The following is a 12,408-nucleotide window of genomic DNA, read 5'->3' on the forward strand; positions in this document are numbered from 1 at the left end:
CTCCTCCCCAACAGCACTAGCAAACACTCCCCCGAGGACATTGGTTCCGGTCCTGCCCAGGTGCAGACCGCCCGCTTTGTACTGGTCCCATCTCCCCCAGAACTGGTTCCAATGCCCCAGGAATTTGAATCCCTCCCTTCTGAACCACTGCTCAAGCCACGTATTCATCTGAGCTATCCTGCGATTCCTACTCTGACTAGCACGTGGCACTGGTGAGATTACTACTTTTGAGGTCCTACTTTTTAATTTAGCTCCTAGCTCCCTAAATTCGTCTCGTAGAACCTCATCCCATTTTTTACCTATATTGTTGGTACCTATATGCACCACGACAACTGGCTGTTCACCCTCCCTTTTCAGAATGTCCTGCACCCACTCCGAGACATCCTTGACCCTTGCACCAGGGAGGCAACATACCATCCTGGAGTCTCGGTTGCGGCCACAGAAACGCCTATCTATTCCCCTTACAATTGAATCCCCTATCACTATAGCTCTCCCACTCTGTGCAGCAGAGCCACCCATGATGCCATGAACTTGGCTGCTGCTGCCTTCCCCTGATGAGTCATCCCCCTCAACAGTACCCAAAGTGGGGTATCTGTTTTGCAGGGGGATGACCACAGGGGACCTCTGCACTACCTTCCTTGCACTGCTCTTGCTTTTGGTCACCCATTTACTATCTGGCTGTGTACCCTTTGCCTGCGGTGTGACCAACTCGCTAAACATGCTATTCACGTTATTCTCAGCATCGTGGATGCTCCAGAGTGAATCCACCCACAGCTCCAGTGCTGCAATGCGGTCTGTCAGGAAGCATCCCTGACTTCCCACATAGTACAGGAGGAGCATAACACGCATCCGAGCTCTCCTGCCATGACTTAACCCTTAAATAAACTTAATTGGGCAATAACAATGCTGGAGGTTACTTACTGATAAAGAAAAAGAAAAACTACTTACCAATCACCAGCCAATCACTTACCCCCTTGGCTGTGACATCACCTTTCGATTTCTTTCTACTTCTTTTTTGCCTCCCTGCTGCAGCTGCACCGGCTGGCCTTGAGTCGGCCACCTCGATCTCCCCGCTCTCCCTCCTCGACGAACGCTGCTCGAACTCCCGAGCCTCCCGACTCCTGGGCCTTTAGTCGGCCGCCTCGATCTCCCCACTCTCCCTCCTCGACGAACGATGCTCGAACTCCCGAGCCTCCCGACTCCTGGGCCTTTAGTAGGCCGCCTCGATCTCCCCGCTCCGCCTCCTCGACGAACTACTGCCCATAAATCCTGCCCTTTGCAGTTGAGTGGGAAAGCACAACGTAATTTCTTATAAAAGCAGTAAATACTGGAAATACTCAGCAGGTCAGGCAGCATCTGTGGAGAGAGAATCAAAGTTAATTCCACATGATGACCACAGATGCTGCCTGACCTGCTGAGTATTGCCAGAATTTTCTGTTTTTATTTCAGATCTCCAGTATCTGCAGTAATTTGCTTTTGCCAGAGTAAGTTATTTATTTTGCTATTTAAATCTGACAACATCATAAAGCATTAATTTGAGGAATTTTATCTGAGGAATAATTTGGATAATTGGCAGCGAGATGGGTTGACCCAGGTCGCTGTTTGGAGCATGGGTAGGAGCATCGGGGGCCCTGGTACAGCAGAGGAGTGGAAAGGTCATGGCGGACTTGCCACGAGTGATCGGGGCGGAGGAGTGATGAGGGCTCGTGGCTGAGATTTGATGGGTGATCATGACGGAGGTTCGGCGAATATTTGGTGCGGAGGTGTGGCGGGAGATCGTGGCGGAGGTGCGGCGAGTGTTTTTGTGGTGGAGGAGCGGTGAGGAATCGTGGCGGAGGTGCGGTGAATGTTTGTGCCGGAGGAAGGGTGAGAGATTGTGGTGGACGTGCGGCGAATGAGGGTATGGGGCCCAGAAGAGCCGAGGGCCCAGGGGCAGCACGGGCTAGCCCACACTGCGATATGTATGTGCACTAGGTCCATGCAGCAGGGCAGGTCTCCAGTCGTCTTGGTTAACCCTTTCCACTAGATAAAGGCCTAGCTCTGTCAAGCCCGTGTGGTGGCTGTTGTGCAACAGTCACCACACGTTAAAAAAATCCACGCACGGACATCTTCTACCCCCTCAATTGGAGTTCAGGTCTGGAACATCAGGTCCTTCATTGAAACATCTGTGAACTCATGTGGAAGCAAGTTATCCTCATTCGAGGGATCACCTATGATGACGATGACGGGCTATCAGAGAATGCCAGAAACGAGCTGCAAAATTAATTTTAGAAGGTGTAAAGTATATGATTGTGGCAACTATATTTTTGTTTATATTTAGAAATTATTGTTTACAGAAAATGTATTTTGGATTTCTCAGTTCAAATTGTAGGCCTGGTTTTCACCCACCACACCCAGCAGGAAGGGTGTAAGCAGAGGGTTAAGATGGCGTGTGGGTTCATGCTGCATTCCCAACGCATTCCCACCCCGACCTTCACTTGTCTGACTTTAGGCATAGGAGTTCGGACTGCCCTAGAGGGCCTAATTTAAATGTCAAAGCCGCGCCCCGAAGACATCCTTGAGACGCGCACGCCATTTTAACTGCGGACCCAACTAAGGACTGCACAATCTCAAACACGCCAACAAAAGCAAACAGGAAGCCGTGGGAGATTTTCTTGTAGTATTATAGAAAAACTTTGTATACGCTCAGACTTCTGTATGTCACACTTTATCGAGTGATCGTGTAAAACGGGTGTTGTCGATTCAGCCGCCCGTTATACAAATCTCCCGATTTTCATTTCCATTAACTTCAGTTGTCAAATTACTCCCTAGTTGTCTATCAGACATCAGACTGTCTAATGCAAAGTGTACATTAGCCATGAGGGGAATAAGTACAGAGGAATGCAATTGGAATGTACAAATCAACTCTCCAAGAACAGAAAATACAAAGGGTAGGCCACCAGTCCAGATATTTCATTATTACAGGCTTGGGCCGCACCTTCAGTGTACAACTCTTTTGGAGTAAACAATATTAAACATTAAATTGTGCCCCCCAATCTGGGGGACACTCCAAACATTTCCCAAAGCCCTTTTTTTTTTGTAGTTTTGTAGTTTTTTTTGTGTTTTTTTTGGCCTCTAAAACCATAATTTACAAGTGCCCCCTATAAAAGGGGAGGGGGACACTATAACCTGGCAATTAAAACAAATTCAAATTTAAAACATATAAAATCAAATTAAAATTTGGTTGCCGGGGGTGACGATGCACTCCAGTCCCTCCGGCGCCCACCTCTCGCGGAAGGCCACGAGCGTACCGGTGGACACCGCGTGCTCCCCTTCAGTGTACAGGACTTCCACCCACCAGGAAGATGTTGCCTTGATTGCAGCCAATTAGCACAATTATGATGGGCCCCTGTTTCTACTGAGATATTTACCTGGAGGGCATGTGGAGCACTGCTGCCGCAGGCCTCCATGGGCAACCACAGCATTCCATTGACAGTAGTCACTCCCAGCCAGGGGAAACATCCTCCCCGCATCCAGTCTATCCAACCCAGTCACAATTTTATACCTTTCAATGAGATCCCCTCTCATTCTTCTAAACTCGAGTGAATACAGGCCTAGAAAATCTGAGGAACATCAAAATGGGGACATAAAAATGGGCCAGAACTTTGGGTGAGAACTTTCATTGTAACTTGCACCAATTAATTGGTGCCTTCCAATTCTTTTCAAGATATCACGAAACGGATTCAAGTGCCCCTGGCCTTCAGCTTTACTCTGGCGCAAATGACGAAACATACATCAAACCGTGTGTTTTTTCTCATTTGCATATTGTTTCAATCTGCCTGCCCATGTATGGAAGAATTGAAAATCATCTGTCACTTCTGGCAGAAACATAGAAACATAGAAAATAGGAGCAGTAGTAGGCCATTCGGCCCTTCCAGTCTGCACTGCCATTCAATATGATCATGGCTGATCCTCTATCTCAACACCATATTCCCGCTTTTTCCCCCATACCCCTTGATGCCTTTTGTTTCTAGAAATCGATCTATCTCCCTCTTAAATATATTCAGTGACTTGGCCTCCACAGCCTTCTGTGATAGAGAATTCCACAGGTTCACCAGCCTCTGAGTGAAAAAATGTCTCCTCATCTCGGTCCTAAATTTCCTACCCCGTATCCTGAGACTGTGACCCCTTGTTCTAGACTTCCCAGCCATGGGAAACATCCTCCCCACATCCAGTCTACCCAACCCAGTCAGAATTTTATACGTTTCAATGAGATCCCCTCTCATTCTTCTAAACTCGAGTGAATACAGGCCTAGAAAATCTGAGGAACATCAAAATATGAACATAAAAATGGGCCAGAACTTTAGGTGAGCTCTTTCATCGTAACTTGCACCAATTAATTAGTACCTTCCAACTGTTATGAAATGGGTCATTATCTCCAGCAAACTATTATGCAGGAAAGGCCAAATAGAATTTACAATGTACAATTGTAAGCACTATAAAGATGTACTACTAGTAGTCTCTTCATTTCTAAGCATCTGTACATTTGGAAGCTTGTTGGATTGACAGGTTTTTTTGCTGACAATATTAATATATTCACCTTCTCTTCTTTAGCCTCCATGTACTCGGAAAGACGCAGCAGTCCCTCAGAGTTCAGCAGTCTCATGGCGGAGCCTGATTATTTTGATAACAACCCTGATCTTATCAGGCCCAAGAAGCTCCTTAATCCAGTCAAAGCCTCCAGAAGTCACCAAGAACTTCATAGAGAACTTCTCATGAACCAGCAGCGGTGAGGAAACTGACACTCATATTACCTTCTTGTGGCTCCGCACTGCATTTTATTAAATGATATTCAAATGATGAGCCATGTAGATTTACAGATGCAATGGGACATAGGTTAGACAATTTATTATAAATAATAAAACCAGAAAATGCTGGAAATACTCAGCATGTCAGGTAGCATCTGTGGAAAGAGAAACAGAGTTAATGTTTCAGGTCGATGACCCTTTGTCAGAACTGGAAAAACTTTCAGATGTAACAGGTTTTTAAGCAAGGGTAGGGGCAGGGAAAGGGGGGAGGGGAGGAAAGAACAAAAGGGAAGGTCTGTGATAGGGTGGAAGACAGGAGAGATTAAGAGACAAAAGGGAAGATGGTGCAAGGCAAAAGGAGACGGTAATGCGACAAGTTAAGAAACAAAAGACGAGTCTAGATGGGGGTAAATGGAAATGACAGAATCATCATCAGCTCCCACTCTGATCTCTCCGTCCTCGGCCTCTTACATTGTACCAATGAAGCTCAACGTAAGCTCAAGGAACAGCACCTCATCTTTTGTTTAGGCACTTGATAACCTTCTGGACTCAACATTGAGTTTAACAATTTCAGACCGTAACCCCTGCCTCTATTTTTTTTCTTTTTTTCTGTTTTTTTCTCTTTCCCAAGGCAGCAGTTGGTATGCGACCATGCTCAGCACATCATGATGGTAAATGTCCAGTATCCTGTTAGCAGTCATAATGCTTTTATTCTGCGCCAGTCCACTGTTCCCTCAGCCTTGGAGCCACCAACACAAACCAAAGGGTGGCTACTGGGCGACAAGGGCTATCCCTTGACCACCTAGCTCATGACTCTGCTTTGCAACCCAACCACAGATGGCCAGCATGTTTACAATGAGAGCCAAGCTGCCGCACGTAACATCATAGAGACGACCATTGGGGTGCTGAAGCAATATTTCCACTGCCTGGACCACTGTGGAGCATGTGTCCCGATTCATCGTGGTCTGTTGTATCCTCCACAAACTGGCCATCGTGAGGGCACAGCCCTTGCCATCAGAGATATGGCTCAGGAGAAAGAGGAGGAGGAGGAGGAAGCAGGAGAAAGGAGGTATCCCGGATAGCCCCTTTCTGGCCCTGTTCAAATCATCCACCTGCGATAGAAGTGAACAAAACCCCAATTTCCCATTCAGCATTAGTCCAACACCTTACCTTTTTCTGTTACTGACCATCACAATGCTCTTGACCACAATGCTGAAACAAAAACCACCACAAAGCAAACATTCTAATCCAACTTTATCCATCCAATATTACTTCAAGAAATCAACTAATCACTCTTGCGCATTCCCTCAGTGACTTTCTTGCATGTGCCTTTGACAGTCCTAGTGTTCCTACACAGTGCTACCCCAGTGGCTGATGGAAGGCTGCTGACTTTGTGTGGGAGACTGCAGATGGCCTTGCAGAACGACCTTGAGGAACTCTAGGCCTAGTAGACCCGGCTTTGGACTGCACCACCTCAGCATGGTGGCAGCATTTTGGGCTGGCTGGCTGATGGGCAACAGCAAGGGCACTGGCAGAGTGGCAGTGGTGGGAGGACAAATGCTGTCACCCTGAGAGAGGAGAGCAGGGTTGTCCTCCATGGATCAATTGCCATTCCCCAAGGGCAATGCCTCAACGATTCTAGTAATATGATAGAGTACAGACTGCTGTGACATCCTGCAAGCCCCTTTCAACACTGGTCGACCCAGCCATGATGGCTGCAGTCTGTGCTTGCATAACTTCAGTCTGAGCTTCCATTGCAGCACTCAGATGTTGGGTGGCTTCTGCTTGTGCTGAAATGCAAGCTGAGACTTTGGTCATCAGGTGCGGCATGATGGTTGCGTTCACAAGTCTGTTAATGGATTCTCCCACCCCTTCCACGCTGGAAAGGATAGGCTTCAAGCTCTGCCAAAAGCTTTATGCAAGGTTGGAGCTGGACTCCTTCCTGTGGAGTGCACATCCTGTGGAGGAAGTCCTGGACGCTTCACGTAGCCTGGACGACCACGTGTGTAGGAGGTGTCCCCAGCTGCAGAAACTTGAGCTCCGCGTTTCGGAGCTTGAGCGGCGGCTGGAGTCAATGCGGTGCATCCGCGAGACTGAGAATTTCGTGGATAGCACGTTTCTAGAGATGGTCACCCCACAGCTAAAGAGTGTGCAGGCAGGGAGGAAGTGGGTGACCACCGGACAGAAAAGGAGGACCAGGCAGATAGTGCAGGAGTCCCCTGAATGCATCTCGCTCTCCAACCGCTATTCTGTTCTGAGTACTGGTGAGGGCGACGGTGCTACTGGGGTGTGCAGCCGCAGCCAAGTCCACGGCACCACGGGTGGCTCAGCTGTACAGCAGGGGAGGAAGAAGAGCAATAGTGGTAGGGGTTCGATAGTCAGTGACTCCAGGATGGTATGTTGCCTCCCTGGTGCCAGGGTCAAGGATGTCACCGAGCGAGTGCAAGACATTCTGGGGATAGAGGATGAACAGCCAGAGGTCGTGGTCCATATCGGTACCAATGACATAGGTAGAAAGAGGGATGAGGTCCTGCAGGCAGAGTTTAGGGAGCTAGGAGAGAGATTAAAAAGCAGAATCTCAAAGGTAGTGATCTCCAGATTATTCCCAGTGCCATGAGCTAGTGAGTACAGAAATAGGAGGATAGAGCAGATGAAATCGTGGCTGGAGAGATGGTGCAGGCGGGAGGGCTTTAGATTCCTGAGGCATTGGGACTGTTTCTGGGGGAGGTGAGACCTGTACAAACCGGACAGGTTGCATCTCAAACAGAGCCGGGACCAGTATTCTCACGGGAGGGTTTGCTAGTGGTGTTGGGGAGGGTTTAAATTAGCTTGGCAGGGGGATGGGACCTGGAGAATAGATTCAGTGGGGAGAGAAGCAAATCTGGAATTGGGCGGCAGAAAAGTAGAAAGTGAATTTGGAAGACAGAGGAAAGAAGGGCTGGGAAATAGGCAACAAGGGAGTTTGGCACCACTAAATGGTATATACATCAATGCAAGGAGTATAGGGAATAAGGCAGATAAGCTGAGAACACAGATGGACACTTGGCAGTACCATATTATAGCCATTAGTGAGACATGGCTGAAAGAAGGACAGGTATGGCAGCTCAATATTCCTGGTTACAGGGTTTTCAGAAGGGATAGAGGGATGGGGGGGAAAAGGAGGGGTGGTCGCAGTATTAATTAAAGAAACAATTACAACTGTGAGAAGGAATGATATGTTAGGGGGGTCATCAAAAGAGGCCATATGGGTTGAATTGAAGAACAAAAAAGGGGCAATCACACTGCTGGGAGAGTACTATAGACCCCAAAACAGTGAGAGGGAGATAGAAGAACAAATATGTGGGCAAATTGCTGCGAAGTGCAAAAATTATAGAGCTGTAATAGTGGGGGATTTCAACTACCCTAATATTAACTGGGAAAAAAGGTAGTGTGAATGGTACAGAGGGTGCGGAATTCCGAAAATGCTTTCAGGAGAATTTCTTTAGCCAGTATGTAACAAGCCCAACAAGGGAGGGGGTGGTTCTGGATTTGGTTTGGGGGAATGAAGAGGGGCAGGTGGAAGGGATATCAGTGAGAGAGCATTTTGGTGCTAGTGATCATAATTCAGTAAGATTTAGGATCGTTATGGAAAAGGACAACGTTGGACCAGAAAAAAAAGTTCTCAATTGGGGTAAAGCCAATTTTGCTGAGCTGAAATGGAATTTGGCCAAGGTGGACTGGAATTGGCTACTTGATGGTAAATCAGTGTCAGAGCAGTGGGAGGCATTCAAGGAGGAGATCCTGAGGGTACAGAGCAAGTATGTTCCCTTAAAGAAAAAGGGTGGGACTAACAAATCTAGAGTCTCCTGGATCTCAAGTGACATATCTGGTAAGATAAAGAAAAATCGGGAAGCTTATGACAGATTCCAAAAACTTAACACTGCAAAAACTCTAAAGGAGTGTAAGAAGTGCAGGGGTACAATTAAAAAAGCTATCAGGGAAGCAAATAGAGAGCATGAAAGAATGTTGGCAAGCAAAATCAGGGAAAACCCAAAGATATTTTATAAATATAATGGCCCTGAAATTCCGGACACCAGGCCGATCCGTGGCAGGGTCGTCCAGAAACCGGAAAATGTTCCGATATCCGGACTCCCCCCGCCTCGGCGGACCAACTTCGCCCCAGAAAAAGAGAAAAAAGATGCGCACTTACCTGTTGCTGCTGCGCCCGTTGGAACTTCCGAGCCTGAGGCCTCCCGTGACTGCGCATCGCAGCGCGTGCACGTGGGGACGCGCACAGGCCGGGAGCTGGACACAGCAGCCAATCAGGTGTAGTATAGATTCTCATTCATAGTACAGGTTCGACCTCCAAAATCTGGAGTTCCGGAATCCAGAATGTTCCAGAATCCGGACACCAGGCCGATCCGTGGCGGGGTCGTCCGGAAACCGGAAAATGTTCCGATATCCGGACTCCCCCCGCCTCGGCGGACCGACTTTGCCCCAGCGCCCCTTCCTCCCCTTTACCTCGGCTGCTCGATCCCACCTACCTCGGGCCAGACAAGGAACTCTTCCACGGTGGCGGGGCCCACCCGAACATCTCCACAGCAACGGGGTCTGCCCGAACATCTCCACGTGGATGGGGCCCACCCGAACATCTCCACGTGGACGGGGCCCACCCGAACATCTCCACAGCAGCGGGGCCCCTGCCCGAACATCTCCACGTGGACGGGGCCCCGCCCGAACATCTCCACGTGGACGGGGCCCACCCGAACATCTCCACAGCAGCGGGGCCCCTGCCCGAACATCTCCACGTGGACGGGGCCCACCCGAACATCTCCACAGCAGCGGGGCCCCGCCCGAACATCTCCACGTGGACGGGGCCCCGCCCGAACATCTCCACGTGGACGGGGCCCCGCCCGAACATCTCCACAGCAGCGGGGCCCCGCCCGAACATCTCCACGTGGACGGGGCCCCGCCCGAACATCTCCACGTGGACGGGGCCCACCCGAACATCTCCACAGCAGCGGGGCCCCGCCCGAACATCTCCACGTGGACGGGGCCCCGCCCGAACATCTCCACGTGGACGGGGCCCCGCCCGAACATCTCCACGTGGACGGGGCCCACCCGAACATCTCCACAGCAGCGGGGCCTCGCCCGAACATCTCCACGTCGATGAGCACCCCCCTCTCCACACCCCTCCCCCCCACCGTCCCCCTCCCCCTTTCTGACGTTCCGAAATCCGGAAATACCCGAACCTGGGCTCGGGTGTTTCCGAATTTGTGACGTCAGACAGACGTTCCAAAATCCGGCAAAACGCTAAATCCGGAAAGGCCTCAGTCCCGAGGGTTCCAGATTCGAAACGCTGCACCTGTAATAGAAGTTCCGTAAGTCCGGAGCTCCTATTACTATGAATGAGAAAAAAAACCCGCCCCCCCAAATACCCAAAACACAATAAAAAATAGAAAATAAACTACATATTTAACATTCATTTAAATTAAAGTTGTTATAAAAAAAAATATTTTCCCAACTTTTTTTAAAGTTTTTTTAATTAAGCCTTAAAATAAACTTACCATAGTGGGGAGGGTTTTTAACAATAAAATGTGTTTTTATAACTTTATTTTTAAATGTTTCTGTGTATTTTTAAACACTTGCGCCTGTAAAAGTAGGCTATACATCTGCTTTTGCAGGCGCAAGATTTTAAAGGACATTTGCTGGGCAAGATATTCGCAAATATCGTAAACCTTGCCCTGCAAGTGTCCTCGCTCCCGATATGCGCGAGATCTGTCAAGCCAGAAACTTGACAGATCGAAAAAGCCAGTTTTCAGTGCATGCGCATTGCGTGCTGAAACCCGGCTTTTCCGATGCCTTCCCGGGTCCGTAGAAACTTCATACGGACCCGGGACATCGGAATTTCAGGGACATTAAGAGCAAGAGGATAACTAGAGAAAGAGTGGGGCCTATTAGAGACCACAAAGGAAATCTGTGTGTGGAGGCAGAAGATGTGGGTATGAATCTAAATTAATACTTTGCATGTGTTTTCACAAAAGAGAGGGGCGGTGCAGACATTGCAATGAGGAGGAGTGTGAAATATTCGACGAGATAAACATAGTGAGAGAGGATGTATTAAGGGGCTTAGCAGCTTTAAAAGTGGATAAATCCCCAGGCTCAGGTGAAATGTATCCCAGGCTTTTAAGAGATGCAAAAGAGGAAATAGCAGAGGCTCTGACCATCATTTTAGCTCAGAGGCAGGAAGCAAAGGGTAATGGTTGATGAGTGGTTTTGTGACTGGAAGGCTGTATACAGCAAGGCTCAGTGCTGGGTCCCTTACTTTTTGTGGTATATATCAATGACTTGGACTTGAATGTTGGGGGTATGACTAAGAAATTTGCAGATCACACTAAAATAGGCTCTGTGGTTGATAATGAAGAAGAAAGCTGCAGATTGCAGGAAGATATCAATGTACCGGTCAGGTGGGCAGAACAGTGGCAAATGGAATTCAATCCAGATAAGTGTGAGTTAATCCATTTGGGGAGGTCTAACATGGCAAAGGAATACACATTAAATGGTAAGACACTGAAAAGTGTAGAGGAACAAAGGGACCTTGGAGTGCAGGTCCACAGATCCCTGAAGGTAGCAGGCCAGAGAGATAAGGTGGTTAAGAATGCATTTGGAATACTTGTCTTTATTAGTCGTGGCATGGAATACAAGAGCAAGGAGGTTATGCTTGAACCGTATAAAACACTGGTTAGGCCACAGCTGGAGTACTGTGTGCAGTTCTGGTCACCACATTACAGGAAAGATGTGATTGTACTGGAAAGTGTGCAGAGGAGATTTACCAGAATGTTGCCTGGACTGGAGAATTTTGACTATGAGGAAAGATTGGAGATGCTGGGTCTGCTTTCTTTGGAACAGAGGAGGCTGAGGAGGGACCTGATTGAAGAGTATAAAATTATGAGGGGCCTGGACAGAGTGGATAGGAAGGACCTGTTTCCCTTGGCAGAGGAGTTAACAACCAGGGGCCATAGATTTAAAGTAATTGGAGGGTGGTTTAGAGAAGATATGAGGGGAAATGCTTTCACCCAGAGGGTGGTGGGGATCTGGAACTCACTGCCTGAGGGGTGGTAGAGGCAGAAAGCGTCACCACATTTAAAAAATACTTGGATGTGCACTTAAAGTGCCATAACCTACAGGGCAGCGGACCAAGAGCTGGAAAGTGGAATTAGGCTGGATAGCTCTTGGTCGATCGGCACGGACACAATGGGCTGAAATGGCCTCCTTCTGTGCTGTAAATTTCTATGATTCTATGTTCCTTGGGATTGCATTCAGGCTTTCTGGCAATATACTAAGCATTTCATTGTGTATACCCCTCAGCAATTTTCTGCGGGCCTCCCCATTAAAATCTTCATCTGAATCCTGTGCAGCAGAACTCGTGTGCGACCTCGCCCCCCTGGGGAGCTGGCACCTAAGCTATCCTTTCCCCCTGTCCTGGCTACAACCTACTTGTGCACAGTCACTCACCACGTGCAGAACCCACCTCTAAGCTCACCTCTATAATCCTTGCAGTGCCAGTATCTGAGCTGGTGCCTGGGAGTGGGGAATCGAGTGGTGGTGTTTCTACTTCTTCTTCTTCTTCACTCTCCTCTCC

General features: G+C 48.5%; 1 protein-coding gene across 11 annotated transcripts in view; it reads left to right on the forward strand.

Annotated features, from left to right (window-relative positions):
- The window catches only part of LOC139276706 (protein FAM107B-like), a 270,434-nt gene that overhangs the window by 220,541 nt on the left and 37,485 nt on the right, over positions 1-12,408 (forward strand). For all 11 annotated transcript variants that reach the window (XM_070894681.1, XM_070894687.1, XM_070894689.1 and 8 more), the window contains one exon: positions 4,594-4,768. In XM_070894681.1, coding sequence (XP_070750782.1) covers positions 4,594-4,768 — 175 coding nt within the window. The remainder of the gene's footprint in view (positions 1-4,593; positions 4,769-12,408) is intronic.

Source organism: Pristiophorus japonicus, chromosome 12, assembly GCF_044704955.1.
Source record: "Pristiophorus japonicus isolate sPriJap1 chromosome 12, sPriJap1.hap1, whole genome shotgun sequence".
Taxonomy (NCBI): Eukaryota; Metazoa; Chordata; class Chondrichthyes; family Pristiophoridae; genus Pristiophorus; species Pristiophorus japonicus.